This window comes from Homarus americanus, unplaced genomic scaffold, assembly GCF_018991925.1.
Source record: "Homarus americanus isolate GMGI-L3 unplaced genomic scaffold, GMGI_Hamer_2.0 scaffold50281, whole genome shotgun sequence".
NCBI classification, from domain to species: Eukaryota; Metazoa; Arthropoda; class Malacostraca; order Decapoda; family Nephropidae; genus Homarus; species Homarus americanus.
Genome location: NW_024742338.1, coordinates 2244863 through 2261729, shown reverse-complemented (window position 1 = coordinate 2261729; position 16867 = coordinate 2244863). Strand labels below are relative to the sequence as shown.

The 16867-nt window shown below is 39.2% G+C and overlaps 1 protein-coding gene across 3 annotated transcripts; it reads right to left on the bottom strand.

The window, feature by feature from the left end:
* Window positions 1-1740: 1740 nt before the first annotated feature.
* Window positions 1741-16536, bottom strand: LOC121876774 (zinc finger protein 501-like). 3 transcript variants are annotated; one of them, XR_006090809.1, is made up of 4 exons: window positions 16447-16536; window positions 16109-16255; window positions 12230-12428; window positions 1741-3588 (listed from the first exon to the last, which is right to left on the bottom strand). XR_006090809.1 is itself a non-coding variant. In XM_042382154.1 (3 exons), the coding sequence occupies exon 3, from the start codon at window positions 12099-12101 to the stop codon at window positions 10839-10841; it is 1263 nt and encodes a 420-aa protein (XP_042238088.1). In that variant the 5' UTR covers window positions 12102-12428; window positions 16109-16255; window positions 16447-16536; the 3' UTR covers window positions 9549-10838. The 3 variants fall into 3 exon arrangements, 2 of the variants coding, with proteins under 2 accessions (XP_042238088.1, XP_042238089.1); XM_042382154.1 differs by lacking the exon at window positions 1741-3588 and having other exon boundaries at window positions 9549-12428; XM_042382155.1 differs by lacking the exon at window positions 1741-3588 and having other exon boundaries at window positions 9549-12428; window positions 16455-16527.
* Window positions 16537-16867: the final 331 nt, after the last annotated feature.

Genomic DNA, 16867 nt, shown 5'->3' with positions numbered 1-16867 from the left:
GTTTATAGCTTCACACATTGCCTTACCTGGCTTACCAGGAATATCTCATTTGGGTTTGTCTGATCTTAAGTATGTAAAATTCAGTTTACTAAATAAACATGATTATATCTATTTCTTTCATAATTTCACGGGATGATAAATTTTAACGTCATCCCGCGGGCCACACCTAACCATCCCAAGGGCCACATTTGGCCCGCGGGCCATAAGTTTGACACCCCTGCTCTAGGGCATGTTGTGTTCCCAGGAGGTCAGGGCTGTAGAGCTAAAACTTGAATAAATTACCTCTCCAATGCATTTTACATAGTTTTTATCTCCTGCACCAGGACTTTATGGACATCCTGTCAAGTGACAGTGGAGTCAACCAGCTGATTGAGACACGAGTTGTGTGTGCTGTGACGTCACACGGGAGAGAGGGAGGTGGGTGATTCAGCCACGCAGTGAAGCTCACTGATTGGCCTTCACATATGTTCACACACACGTTCTTCATTTTTCTTATTTTATAGTTATATATTATATTTTCTTTGTTTCTCATCTACATTAGAGTATTTTAATATTTACTCTTTTGCTCTGAGATTCAATATCACGAAGTGTAAGAGGATGCACCCGAGGCATACCAACGGTAAGGAGGCATACTGTCCCAACAGGATGAAGAAACTGCACTATTTGAGACTTAATGTGAGAAGGACCTAGGTGTGTATGTTGACAATGAACTGAAGTTCTCGGGCCAATGCGAGAAGAAGTTAAATCAGGCAAATAAATTATTAGCTCTTATAAGAAGGTTGTTCAGATATCTAGACAGTCCATCCCTCGTAACGATCTTCAAGAGTGAAGTGCTTCCCCATCTGGAGTACTGTCACCCGTCTGATTCCCGAGATATATTAGGGACTGTCAGTTGATTGAAAATGTTCAAAGAAAGGTCACCAGACTGGTGCCTGCACTTCGGCACCTCAACTACCCTGAGAGATTGGAGCGCCTGAACTTGCATAGCTTATTCTACAGATGGGTAAGGGGCAACCTAATTGAGGTGTATAAGCATCTCAAGGGACACTACTCAGTCGAATGTCCTTACCTGGAGCTGGCGGATGCTCACCCCACAAGAGGTCACAGCTCAAGGTTGAAGAAGCCACAGGTCCAGAAAACTGCGAGGGCAAACTTTTTTGGATTGAGAGTTGTGAACTCTTGGAACAATCTGCCAGAAAGTGTTGTGACGGCACCAAGTATGAGCTCTTTCAAGATCAGACTTGACCAACACTGAGGCAGGTTCAGGTACATTCAGGAGCCGGTGAATGCCCAATACTTGCCAACAGTGCGTGACAGAGACGTGATCGATTGCACAAGCGGCTAACGAACCAATTAGTGGTGAAGAGGATAAAAGTAAAAAAGTAATATAAGTTAGTTTATTTACACTCAGACCTGATTTATACGTAGAGAAAGCAATTACAGCATTTTTGTTACAATTTATTCTTTATTTTGCGTAAGTGACCAAATTACAAGAGTATCTGTATACATAAATGACGCACTGTTTATGTAGCGTTTCCCCTCACACCTGCATCACCTACCATTACCCTGAGTTACCTACCATGCCTCTGTAACACCTACCATGCCTCTCACCTAATACAATGCTTCATTCTTTGCCTGCAGTGCTGGTAAGTGTTACTTTTTAACATTTAGTAATTACATGTACACATACAGTATATGGGTCGTAATTTTTTTTTTTTTTTTTTTTTTTTGTAAGAAGTGCCTCGATAAGTACTGTACATTCTTCTGAGACACCCTATAGTTCTCATATTACGTATTAAGATTGTGTTGGTCATAAATTACGCACATAAGTTTACTAAGGATCCAACATTTCGACATTAGAACATTAAACAAGAATTATCAGTTGTTCTATTCATATAGTTAGAGATGAGATGATGTTGATATAGAGAGAATAATGGGTAAATTGGAGGTTAGGAGGGTCAGGGGAAGGTGAAGACTGAGATGGGTAAACAAACTTAAAAGTTGAGGTTTCTGAAGAGTTATTATTTCAGGGAAAACTAGTAAAGACAGCCTGAGAGTGAATATTGAAGTGGTGGGCTGTGATTGGCAACCCCCAGACAGGAGGCTGGCTCTTTTGTTGACTGATTGATGCTAATGAAAGCACAATACTCTTGTTGTTCAGTAATAAATATCACACAAGAGATTGTAATATGATGTTTTGCTTCTATTTTATAACTGTTGGTAAGTAGCCGTGAATTTATGCCGTCTTTTACTCCTCTCCCATGTTTAGGGGATGGATCAGAGATGAAGAGGGGTGGTGGTAGATACGGATGTGGTACTGTACAAGAGAATTGTTAAAACGAATTATGACAGCAACTAGTAATACAGTGTTATAAAGAGCCTAAACAGTTTATCATCCACCTCGTAAGATAACTTGTACTGTGTTCACTTCAGATACAGCTGTATTGTTGAGTTATATATGAGACACAGTACAGGTAGTTCTATGCACTTTGATCCATTCCAACACAAAAACAAGGAAAGGAGTAAAGATAATAAATGGAATAGACAGAATATATAATAATAATAATAAAAAATTACAAGATTGGTTATGATACATTTTTAATTTAAAAGTACATAATGCTGATAGCCTGAGGAAAATACTATATGCTGATTTATAACTATTTCAGTGACAAGAAATAAAATATGATATTACTTTAATTCTATCTTACAATGAAGCCTAAAAAGAGACATAGCATTTTATCAATATTCTATATAATTTATTAGTGAGACTCTACAGTTCCTCACACTAATACGTTATAGTATACTAAATCACGTGTGTATTTTGCTTACCAACCAAGATCAAATTCCTTTATACTGTACACTGCATTGATCCATCAGTACAATGAGTTAACCCTGAGCTTTAACCCAGAGTCCATCTATCATCTACAAGAATAGGTAATCAAATATAAGTCCAAAAGCATGATACATGATGGATGAGGGACATTAATCTACTCAATGGTTAATTCATAGTACTTAAGGGGGTAGGGATAATATTGAAAAGGTCAAGCAATCATACTATATTTATCTAACAATACTTTTAGAAACACATTCTCAGGTGACATGACTAGAAGAATGCTACCTAACTGTTACACAACACAGGTATTCACTAGTACTGTATACCTTTTGTACATTCCTTCACCTCACTACAGTACCTTTGATAACCTGGCACAGAAAATGCCTCTTAACATACAAAGACAGACAGTGACTTTTTTTTTTAAACCCTAACCACATTCTTTACATAAGTACAGCCTGTAAATGGAAGTGCTGCACCATTCACCAGATCCATGACCAGTTATTAAAAGTTCCCAGTGAAAATATTTGGATCATCCCCCATGTTCTTGGTGATTACTTATTTGCCTGTCACACCATCTAACTTCAATTAAGTTGTAGTATTTTGCCCAGAAGAAAATTGCCTGGTGGGGATGAAGACTTAAATGTTCATTACAGCACAGCAAGAGATGCACATCTTCTGTCCATCAGGTTACTCTGAGATATTAAGACCACAACTCTGCTTCCTGTCAAGGATCTTGGCCAAGTGTCTAACAGTTACTGGTAAGAGAACGGTTTAGGTGGAGGTAAGCTTACTTTTACTGGATTAATTTTCAGCCAATTTCATAAATCTTAACATATGTACAGTATTTATAAATTATATTCAGGACAAAATTAAAGTACTGGTAATTTTTTTAAATTCTGGCAGTTCTCAGTATGAAAGTTTTTCCAAATAATTTGCTTCAAATAATATATAACAGTATATTACAAGTAAACCAAGATCTGTGGTCAACTATACTAGCTGTTCCAAAACTAGTAGATAACACTGTTCACAAAACAATGAACATCGAACAATGGTTAACAATACTTTTTGGGGACTGTACACACATGCTCATGTAACTTCCCTTGAAATTGTGTGTCAACCTTCCCAGTAATGTATGAGTATTTGGCATAGAGTATAGCTGCTCAGGGAAAACGAATACAGTATAACATACTGTATAAAATAACTCTTAGGGCAAGAACTTTACATTATGTACTGATGACAAGTGTTGTTCACCACTTCTGAGATGCATGTCACAATACACAAAATAAAACTCAAACAAGGTCAGGCAGGATGCAGCAGGAATTAGTTAAATGACTTTGAGTAAAAATAAACACTTGACCTTAATCACCCTAAACATCTTAAAAATTCATGATTTAATAAGATGCTCAGTAATGGGAAGATTACTTTGTATATGTCATGTAGAAATAGAAGTACAGTAACTCCAACTGAACACAAACACTCAAATTTGTGTCTTAGAAGGCTATACATGATGCTTCAGTACTTGGAAAGACTGAAAATAACATGAATTCCAACTCTGACAATCATACCTACAGCAACAGACAAACACTTACATTAAATCAATGTCACTTTTAGACCAACAGACATGATCTCCACGGGCAGTAAAAACTTTATTCTTGTCTAAGTTTCTGTATGTTAACGTGGGTTTGATATCCACAGCTATAATGTATCCCGGTGAGAGCCCAAGACGGTTACCTCACTTATCTAACATCTGGTAAATAAGCCCCGCTCCCACCTACTTCTGGCATCCTCATCAATGGTTAAAACAAATACTGTAGTACAGTTTATGTTGGTTGTTGGTTATTCATTGTCATTTAACAACTTAGACCCACTCAACATCTATGAATTGTAATACAGTGAGTTCTGCTATAACGCGTGTTTTGATAACGCGAATTTGCTCTAACGCGATTTATGAATTAGGAACAATATTTGTATAACGCGAACGCTTGTTTACTATAACGCGATTTTTGCTTACTATTTCTCCAATTTTTTGGTATTAACTGTGAATATGGTAAAGAAGAATATCTCCAAGAAGCGTTCTGGTGATAGAATTCCCGGTGATGATCGTAAAAGAAAGGATATAACACTTGAAGAGAAGCTCGATGTTATCAACCTCAAAATCACCCTTCTCCCCCATCAAGTTACATTCATATTTTGTCAAGGTAAAGTATTACATTTACTGTATGATTTCATTATTAGATATGAATGTAACATTTATTTAGACTGTGCTATCCTTTGTGTTAGGCTAACTACTAAATTTTTTCGATTTCGAGTAATCTGCACCTAACCCTATTTTCTCCATAAGCCCTGTTATTTCTATTACGCGATTTTCTATAACACGATATTTTACAAGAACACAATTATCGCGTTATAGCAGAACTACCTGTACCTGTATAAATGTTTAGGATTCCCCCAAAAAGAGTGGAGCTTTCTGATAAAATAAGAGGACAAAATATTTCCAAGAATTAATTTAAAATAAAAAATAACATCATCTAAATTCAATTAACAGAATAAACAATAAAAATACACCCATAAACAATAAGGTTTATTTTCAAGGAATAACAGAAGAACGACTTTTCACACAAATGCCATTTCCTTAAAACCAATTTTTTAAATCCCAATTATCCATTTTGTAACCTTTAACACTCAGCTAAGGATTTCCTACTCCACCCCTTAAAGTGCAAATATGAAGCATAAGGAATAAGGAACTTCCACTGATGATGGCCACCGTCTCTACAGCTGACTTCCACATATATCAATAACCATAGAAGAAAATATAAACATCAGATACTTAAAGAAAAGTACGGGGTGTATAGAGGAGCGATGAGGAGACTTAGGGTGAACTATAGAGGCACTACTGTACAATATTCACTCCTAAGACACACAACAACAGTGATGCAGGTACAGGACACTTAACAGGTCCTCACAATGTTATATACTGGTACCCACATTCATGTAAATAATACTGTACTGTACTGTACTGTTAGTGTATTTAAATTACTGTCAACCCTCGCTTTACGCGGTCCCACATTCCGCGTTTCCACGTTTACGCGGTACCCTGCCGAAACCGGAATGCTCACATTCCGCGGTGCGTGTACCCCTTTACGTGAAGAGCGGCTGGCGAGCCGCGCCATTTTTGGATCCAAACCTCCCGCCATCTCTCCCGCCCTCTCCCGCCATGTTGTGTAAGCGGCGCAAGCAGGGTGAGCACAAGGTCGCCCAGTCATCAAAACATTACCGAGTTCTTCACCCGCCACCCACCACAGCCGGCCCAAGTCAGTGATAGTGATAATTATAGTGAGGATATGGACTTATATGGACTTTGAGGGGTTTGACAAAGAGGCCCTGCAAGCCTCTGTGGTGGATAGTGATACAATTGATACAAGTGATACAGGTGAGGGCCAATAATCTGCCCTCTGCCTCGGAACCAACCCCCCATCCCCGTGTGCCCAGCCATCTTTTCTACTAATGTAAGTGTTAAAAAACCTAATATTATTGATATTTCTCTTAATTATTAATTGTGTGTGCATACCATCATAAAATTAAGAAGTTATTTTTACTACAACATAGGTATTGTGTCTGAAAAAGTGGAGTTTGGGGGTCGGCCCGGTCTCTATTTCAATTAATCCCATATGTTATGTTGTTCACTTTACGCGTTTCTCACTTTCCGCGGTACCCTGTGGGTTGAATTAACCGCGTAAAGTGAGGGTTCACTGTATTCTGAAAAGAAACAATAATATTATTTTATACACTGGGGTAATAGGGTGTGTCATACGGAGGCGAATTTTTTTTGTTTGAGTTTGAAAAATCGGCCCATGGTATTAATGATGTAGTTCTATGTGCAGAATCATGTGATATCTTCAGATTTGAAAAGTTTTCATTTTTTGCTAGGTAAATTTTAACTTGAAATCTTATGAAAATTCAGTATTCCCACCCTTTTACCAACACCACTAAATAGCTTATTAAATGTATCAGGTTAATTTATTAGGATGGAAATGATCCAGAATAGTGAAACGAATGATCTTGACACATTTATTAAATTTAATATTCCTTTAGAAAACAAAATCATCAAATACAAAACCGGTTTTACTACTACGACCCGGTGTTGCTGCACACCATAGAGAACATGTCTTTCTTGCTTCTGTTTCTACTCATCACCTCCCTGCTGACCACCTGAGCTCGGATGTAGCCTTCCCTCCTCTCCTGGCTGTACACGTGACTGCTGGCCTCGCTCACTTGCTGTACACAACGCTCTATACTCTGGGTGTGCGAGGGCCAGGCAGGGACATGCATGGGGTTGTCCATGAAAGCTCTGACTTGAACATTGGTGAGGCTGCAGGTAAGAGGGGGCTCACTGCCAGCCTGGATGTTATCCAAATCTATGAGATCAGTGAGGGTCTTGGCACCTAGATTGACTTCAGGAGTCTTCCTGACCCTGAAGGAATCGTCACCAGCTGATTCGTCATGCCCAGATCCTCTCATAAGTTTCATATCCAAGATCTTTTTGACTGCCACTCTTCTCTCCTCCTCATCCTTACTGCAGAGCATTGTCTGCAGAACTGTCTCGGGATGAGCATACCAGGAAGATCTCCTCACAGTCTGCTCCGCAATCTGAACAACCTTCCTTGGCTGACTCCTCAGGAGCTCAAGCTGGAAGAAAACATGCCTCGGACCTTCGGAGAACGATGACTTGACCTTGGTGTTGAACCAATTTGGCAAGTAGACACTCACGATGAATTGGACAACAAGTCTCAGGTTGTGAAGCTGGTTCCCTTTCAGTTTATGATGAGCGACCCAAATTCTGCAGAACCTGAGAGCCGTTGTGAGCCACCTAGAATGTGAGACTGGACCTATCTGCAAGTAAGCAAGTCTATCAGGCATGACCCCAGTTTTGATGGCACTGCAAATCATGTAACCATAGTACTGGTCAGTACTCAGGTCGTCAATGACAGTAAGTGCAAGCTCAACGAGTGGAGGGCCAACTGTGATTTTTTCAAAGCTCGGATTTATTTCTAACTCAGTGGCAGAGTCCAGCATCTTGCCAAGAGGACCAGACCATCTGTTGTTTGAAAGAGTCTTGCCATCCAGCTCCTGGATCAGATGTCTGAGTGGCAACTCGTTGGTGTGGAGGTCACAAACAATCCAGACCAGCTTCCTCCCAATCTTCCGCTCTATCCACTGTATGACCCCCTGCCCTGTGTTCGTTGGTTGTCCCTCCAATGGCCTGCAGGGTCTGGTCTACGTTCCTCTCTCTGAGCTAGTTCACAATGTTATCTGCCACTATCTCAGCTGGTTTCCTGATGTCATCTTTCTCTGGAGTGAAATGCCACAAATACTTCCCTCCTGGTTCACTGCAGCAGGAGTAGTGTTCCTCCTTCACCATGGCAGGGAACAACTTGTCAGAATCTCCAACTTTCATGAACACTTTAGTGTCATCCCTTCTCCCATCAAAGAACAAACAATTGATTCCATTTTCTCTTATCCCCTTATCAAACTCCTCTTCTAGGTTACTGACAAGTTTCTCCTGAGCTCTCCTTACTTTGTTATGATATATCACCAGGTGAACATCATCAGGTGTTATCAAACCACCGTCAATCCAGGCAGCTGTTGCTATCTCTGCAGTTTCTCTGAGACCAGTGTGGTGTCGCATGCTGGCCAGAGCTATGCTCGGGATATCTTTCCTATTTCGAATCTTATGCCTGGAAGGTTTGGGATCATTATTTTCTGGGTTAGGGACAAAGTCACCATTCTCCTGGTCAGCACTCGGATCAGCCATGGGGAAGTCATTAAACTCTGAATCAGCTTGACTCCAATCATCGGCCTTTTTTACCTCACTCTGGGCCTTCTCAAGTCTCTTTTCCTCGGCAACTCTTCTCCTCTTCTGCCTCTCTGTGGCAGCCTCCTGTCTCTTGGACTCCGGAATATCTTGGCTAGAAATCATGAGAGCCCCTATACTGCCAGTCTTCTCTCTCTGTGCTTTGACAAATGCCAGTTCGATCACAGGAATCTTCAGTTCACGCTTGCAAATACAGGAGATGTGGGCCTCGGATTTACAGTCACGATCGCATCCAAACTCAGGACAGAGAACAATTGGGCACTTGCAAGTAATTATGTCAAATAACTGGTCCAGTTGCTTGGCAAAGCTGTCCTTAACTGCAAGTTTTCCTCTCCCAAGAGAGATATCTCTTGCCTTTTCCCAACTGGCTAGCAGTCTCTCACTAATCTTCTTCTGACTTGTTATGACTGGAGGCTTGAACTGAGCGTTAGCCAGAGTGTACTGTGCCAAGACAGCTTTGGTCATATCACTGGCAATGTCTTTGTTTGTGTAAGATCTTTGGTTCTTTTCACTGATTTGCCTGATTAAAACACCGTATCTCAAAGCATCTCTCAATGTAGGCAACTCCGACTTCAGGAGCTCTCTCCCAGACCCAAGATAGTGACTGAGATGGCTGGATTTTTGGTTCCTCGTCCTGACACAAGCAGCCATCACAAATATTATCAACTTATAAATGCATCAGAATATGAAACAGAAAAAAATATTGTTACTTGGGTTGTTAAAGAATGAAGTCAGAAAGCAATGTTCACTATTTAATTGTAATGCACTAATGCAGCTGTACGTTAGATTTTCGATAAATTTCACGCTAAAATTTACCTAGCAAAAGGTTGCAAAATATTGAAACTGAAATTATTTTCTGTTTATATACACTAAAATCTACCAAAAAAGTGATGGGCCATTAGTTTTAGCTGATCTTCCCTCCTATGACACACCCTACTGGGGTAATAACATTTCACATACTGTGCCAAAATTAACTGATAACTGAAGAATGTATACACATGAATGTATACACAGAAAAAATACCACACACCTGTAATTACTGTCCATTTTCCTCAGGAAACTAAGTTTTTCTCTCTAACACTTGCTTCGTACTTCAAGCAAAATTCCTTAATAATTAAAAACTGTACACTGCCCCCTCGCTTAATGCGGGTTTATTCAATGCAGATTCGCTCAAATACGTTTTTTATTACTAACTGGTATTACTTACATGGGGCCAGGCTAACATGGGAAAATTAAGTTGAATGTGGTCAGGTAGAAAACGTTTTGCATGGGCCAGCAGTCGTGTCCATTACAGTCCACGGGTAGCATCCCATGCCATGTAGGCTCAAGAGTTTTGCAAATGCTTGATCCAGCCTCAAACAAAAACTTCGCTTGGGTTAACTTTAGTTTTTTTTATTCCTTTCGTCACCATGGCTCCGCCTTAATGTTCTCTAAGCAAATTCCGAGTTGCTTTTTTATTTACACTGTATGAACAAACACATCAGACCTTATGGCCAAAGAGTGGTGTGAGGAGTGACTGGCAGGTAGCAGCTGACCTGCACCACCTCGCATGCACACGATGACCACCACACTGGCCGCTAAATAACTTTACTTTCTACTCTTAGCCATAATCACTTCCCCACCTCTCTCTCTCTTGCACACATATTCACAAATAATTATCTTCCATAGGTCAAAATCATAAAAAGAATAAACATTTCTTTGTGCACCAGCGGGAGGGGGAGAGTTTCCAGCCAGGCCGGGTTACTATGGTGAGGTTTGAGGGAGGCCACGCATAACTCAGCCAGCTTCTGCAAATGATAGAAGTGTAAAACTTTCGGGAACTGATTACATGGACATGCCAATGCCTCCACAAGATCATGTTTAAGTGAATCTGGTAAATATAGCTGTATTAGTGAGCTAATTTAGAGCTGTACAATGTCTTTGAACTTTGGTTTAGGTGTGGAGGGTAGAATTTTTGGGGTCTACCTGATGCGTCCTCTATCCCCCCCCCCATGTTATAATGGGTCCGTTCTACACTGCAATTTCTGAAAACGTAACCCCGCATTAAACGAGGCGGCAGTGTATTACTCAACAGACGATACAGAAGGTGAATAATAATAAATACAGTGATCGGGACGATACAAAAATTCTTGTTCATTCATCATCAGTCTCTTCATTTTCTTTCTCCACTGCCATGATGACATCGGGAGTCACCATGAGTATTTCTGAGTCACAGATGGAGCCTTGGGAATCATTGGTTTCATTTTTCACATTCATCAGGTCTTGGCTGTAAATATTCGATTTCCTTTTCCATACCATCGCGTCCACACTGTCGAGTGGTTCTTTTTTAACTTCTGCCAAGAGTGACCTGTCAATAGGTTCAAATTTTACCTCCATAAAGTGAGGTTTTAGGTCAGACTTCTTCTCTTTCACCATCATTAAGTCTGGGCTATCAAGGGTCTCTTGTTTCAGCTCCAAGAAGTCTAAAATGTCAACAGGTTCGCTCTTCACATCAAATTTACCACAGTCGATCATACCCTCTCCTGAGTTAGTTGTCATGATCCCACTTCCACCATTTGGGGAGGAAATGGACAAAGTTAAACCATTCATCTTGCCACACTCTTGAATGCTCGTGCCATTGGCAAGTGATCCACCTCCTTTATGGGATTCCACATGTTTCATTAGGGTAGCTTTATGTCTGTAGGATTTATTGCACGTTAAACACTGGAACGGCTTCACTCTTGTATGAACACCGATGTGAACTCTTAAATTGCTCTTGTTTGAAAATGACTTAAGGCAAATTGGACAATGAAAAGGTTTCTCTCCTGTATGAACTCTCTTGTGTTCATTCAGACTCCCTAACTGACTGAAGAATTTATTGCAAATTGTACACTTGAAAGGTTTTTCCCCCGTGTGGGTCCTCACATGTTGTATTAGAGTCTTCTTGTTGCTAAAGAATCTAAAACAAATTGAACAATGAAATGGTTTTTCTCCTGAGTGAATCCTCATATGAACAGTTAGACTTCCTTTTTGGGTAAATAATTTTTGGCAAAATGTACATTGATATGGCTTTTTTTCCTTGTGAACTTTCATATGCTCTACCAGAGTCTTCTTATATGGGAAGTACCCAAGGCACTCAGTACACTGGAATGATCTCACCCCAGAGTGGATCTTCATGTGATGTATCAAATTCTTCTGGTTACTGAAATCCCTCTGACAATCTGTACAGTGATATGTTTCTCCAGTATGGATTTTGTTATGCTTTGAAAGACCTTCTTCACAATTAAAGGTGTCATCGCAATTGGTACACTTAAATAACACCTCCACAGATTTACTACCCACAGGCTTTATCAAGCCATCAACGTTTGCAAATACTTTGTCAGAAGTTAAAGGAGGAACCTCCTTGGTATCCATCATGAAGATCTGCAAGACTTTTTCTTTTGATTAGTACAAATCACAAGATAAATCTACTGCACAGAAGGAAGTCAAATGTATTCACCTGGTCACATCAACACTTGAATTCCAAAACGACAATGGATGCTTACTCTTCCTTTACACACAACTGTTGATGCTGACCAAGTTCCCACAGGTAAACCAAAGTATCATTTGGTGGCTAGTGATGGTGACCAAGATGTGGGGGAGTTGCTATACAAAGGACGATATTTGGGTATCAATGCTGAAGGAACAACACTGATGTGCTTGACCCTGAAGAGCTGTGGTGCTTGAGAAGTCTGGATACTGAACCTAGAAGAAAAATAAACTATTTTGCTCAAATGGTTGATCAATATCAGTCATCTACTGTTTAATGTATACATTATATGTCCTAAGTTAAGTGATTACTATTAAAATGAATGACTGATCTTGAAATACTGTTATTTCAGGGGTGTATAGCCAGGTGATTCTCATAATACTGAAATGGCCAATTAACGGAACTGCGCTCTAACTTCCATCCCTCATAATGCACGTCAAAATTTATTTATTAATCCACTCCAGTACTGTTCACCTATTATCTCTCCCCCCAACCATGATTCTAAAATGAGGAAGGAATTGGTGCTCTCAAGAGGTTATGAAGTTTTGTATAAACTGAGCCTGTCTGATCAGAAGCTGCATGCCAAAGCTGTGCTTATTACCTTTAGGATTTGGAATTAATCTGTCAGTCAAAATTCAGCTCCTGCTGACTAATCCACTACACTAACCTAAAGGAGAAGGGTTGGGTACTGAGGCATATGACTCTGGGCACTGATGGAAAGCAAGAATTTGGACTAATCCTTCACTTGTAGCAATAACCCCTAAAGCCAGATGGTGACTACAATCAATAGCCAGCAAAACAAGTGAAAGGAGGAAGTACTACAATACCTCCAAGAATATAACAGACATGCACCTATAGGACATGTGACTTGTTTTATCACCATCAATTGAAGCACCTGCAGGTTTTGACTCCCACTTTCCTACCACCAAGATGTTCTACAATGTTATCCTGGGATCTTCAGGAGTGAGCAGCCCATCAGTGTCCAGTTCCACAATTACTGTATCAATAACAAACTTCTCAGTAAAATGAAGGAGACAGTAAACTGAATAAACCTTTTCAATATAGTCGTGCAAACATGGGCAAACAGCGGCCCGGACCATGTGTTTGTGTGACCCAGGAGTGATTGTGAACTTCTATTTAATGTGGCCCACAGTTCAGGTAGATGCAGCCAGTTTATGGCGAGTAAAGCAATATTTATTAAAAGAATAGTCTTCACACACAATTTATTACTGTTTCATCACCTATGAGTAAGTAACTACAAAAATGTAACAGTGATATAAGTATAATTATATTGTCAACAATGTAAACATTTTAACTTGTGTGAGTTCATGGGCCAAGTTCGGAGCGATCTGTTTGATGGATTAGTTGCTATATAGCAGTGGGTCACTTCGGAATTAATTAAGGTTGGGTAAGTCCAAGTGAGGTCATGGGCAGTGGTCACACAGGGTTTAAAATTAACAAATTAAGTACAGTACTTTCAAAGTAACACAAAAACACCTAAATAAAACCTTGGAACCCATAGTTGGCGAGTAATTAGGATTGAAAAAATGTAATTAGAATTTTCCAAGCGTTATTACAACCACTAAATACCCCGCAACCGAATCGTGGATTACAGATTTGGAATCAGCATGCTCAGGAGTACCTATGTTGAGATTTTCTACAAAACACCTAAATCTCAATGCGGCCCATGACTGAGAAAAGGTTGCCCATGCCTGTAGTAGTGGACAGAGTCAGGGGCGGATCCAGCAATATCAAAAGGCCAGCAACATCAAAGTCGAAGATGATCTTTGTGGGTGGGGAAACATATAGCACAAAAGATAATTAACTACAGTTTGTACAGCTGGATATAACCCAAATCATTTATATAGTCAACTCTCGAAGATCCGGACCCGGGATATCCGGATTTCGGAAGATCCGGACAGAAATTGTGGGGTTCTGGGCCAAGAAGGCTCCTAGAAGTTTCCATAAGAAACATTCCCAAACCAGGGCAAAGAGCATGTTAGGCCCATGGGCGCTGCTTGACCCGTCAGTTGCTTGGACACAGGTGCCCGAGGAGGTGGGAAACATAAACAGAGTTGACAATTGTTGTTTGTGGGAATATTATTTCATTCACTAGTAATGACACAATGTTTCTTGTCATGTTATCATAGGTAAATGCATGGTTTATATACAGTAATTTGTTTATCACTACATTAGTACTGTATTTTTGGTGTTTTTTAAATCATTTATGATAAATATTTAAAAATTTCTAACGTTCTCTCTGAAGTAGAAATCATTTGCATTTTCATAGTCCAGATATTTAACATTATTTTAGAGAATAACAGATCTGCTTACCAATTGTGAACATACTTAGTTTGAATAAATGGACAGCTACAAAAACATTTTCTGTGAACCAATCAGCCATTTTTATAGAAGAGGGGCATGACTTACCGGTCAGATTAGCTTGGAGAAACTACAGTTTAAAAATGTTTACCTGTATTTGTTGTGCATACCCGCATCGTATTTTGTTGTAAATGTGAAAAAGTCCGAATAAAATCAATCAATCAATCAACCAACCTAACTTAACCTAACCTAACATACCCTAAACCCCCAAATATCATTAGGGTGGTTAATCATAAGGTGAAATTCACTGGGGGTGCTAATCTATAAGTGATCCCTTCTTAGGTTAGTTAGTGTTAGATTACATTTTTTTTTAAGGAGAAAAGCCCACCCTGGAACACGTCATCATCCCATAATGGGGCCGGAGGATAAAAGTATAAAAATATCAATTAGAAGAGAAAAAGAGTACAGTGCGTTAATCTACGCCACTAAGATGTGAGACAGATTGTAAGAGGATGGAAACACAGAAGGCAAACCATTCTACAGTTTGGTTGAGTGAGGAAAGAAGCATGTACTATAACGGGTTATTCTGGTGTGACCGACATCTAGACAGAAACGGTGGACAAGACGTGTGTTACCAGCCCACGGCCTTGCCGACGGTACACAGGATGCCAAATCCACCGAACATTGCCCGTTAAAGTACCTGTAAAGAGAGAGAGTGAAGCAACATTGAACACTGCGGCAGAGAGAAAGGGAAGAGAGATTATTGAATAAAGGAGGAGAGTTAATAAGATGAAATGCCTTTGATTTTGCCTTATCTAACAGTTGGACAAAAGAGACACCCCAGATATAAGAGCAGTACTCCAAGTTAGGACGAATGAATCCCTTATATACTTGAAGCAACTGATCAGGAGTGAAGTAACTATGGCATCTGTACAGCATCCCCAGCTTTCAGGAGGCAGCTTTAGCTATGTTGTGAATGTGTGGCTTCCATGATATATTAGAGGAAATGGTGAGGCCTAGCATATCTATTTTAAAATTTATCAAAATGGTTGCATTAGGTTTGGTTAAATTAAATTAAGTTAAAGTAGATCAGATTTGGTTGTTAGATTCAATTACATCAGTTGAATTTAATTAGGTTACCGTAGGTTAGGTTAGGTTAGCATGAGCGTGACTAATCTTATGATAAAATAAACTGGAGATGTTAATATTCAGGTAATGCAAAACAAACATATACTGGTACTACAAAAACACATTTCAGAAAAAACAAAGTGTGTGTGTGTGTGTGTAGTGATCTAGGTAATTCACAAAAAATACCACTGGTTCAGTTGTGAGTTTTTTTACTAGAATAATTTATACTATTACATACTATCATATATATATTTTTTTCTAAAATTAACATATAAATTTTACCAACTCATAATCACTTATCTCTGTAAATTCACCTGATATAATTTTTATCTTTCTATTCCTAGTATTGAGAAATAAAACTTTAATTACAATTACACAAAGAAATTAAAAAAATAACATAGAACATTAATAATAAAAGTTAAATAATAAATCATCTATGGTTTACCTGGTTTACTGGTGTTAGTTTTCGTTGTTCAGGAAGACCAGGTAAAAATCCATGTTGTCAGGACCCCGAGAAACTCTACACACACTCTGCCCAAGCCGAAACGCCTTATGTAGACCAAATCGTAACCATCATTCACGAGGTCATACCCTTTGGGATAAATTGACATTATATATAGCTGTTAGAGTGGCAACAACATGACAGGTTAGGTTATGTTAGGTTAGGAGGGATGTTCATTGTCTACCACCGAGCTCTTCTACCATGTCCTACCATCCCTTTATCTCTTTACTGTCTTTACAATCATCATTCCTACTTGAGTGTTTGTATAAAAGGGTTCTTACCTCATTACCATATAAATAATAATAATAATGAGTGGCTGTGCTGCTTCGCCTGACGCCTCTGCCCACCTCAGCCTAAAGCGGTGATTAATGTTATATGAAAACAACGAACGGGTGGACGGGGTAGTTAATGAGTTTAACAAGAGACTATTGTAATATACTTTCTTCTAGAATATTACAACTGTTCAAGTGATTATAATGTACCTAAATTATTTTAAATCAAGATAGTTTGGGTTATGTTAGATTTGATTGGGTTTTGACACATAAATTGTTCCGGGTCTTGGGTATTATTTTAGTTTTAGTCATCCAGGGAATAATTTAGGTTATGGATGGACCAGTATTTATAGCTTAAGGTCCGTGTTAACATTCCTACAAATTTCAAAAAAAAAGTTTAGGCTACATTAGGTTAGGTTAGTTTGTGTAT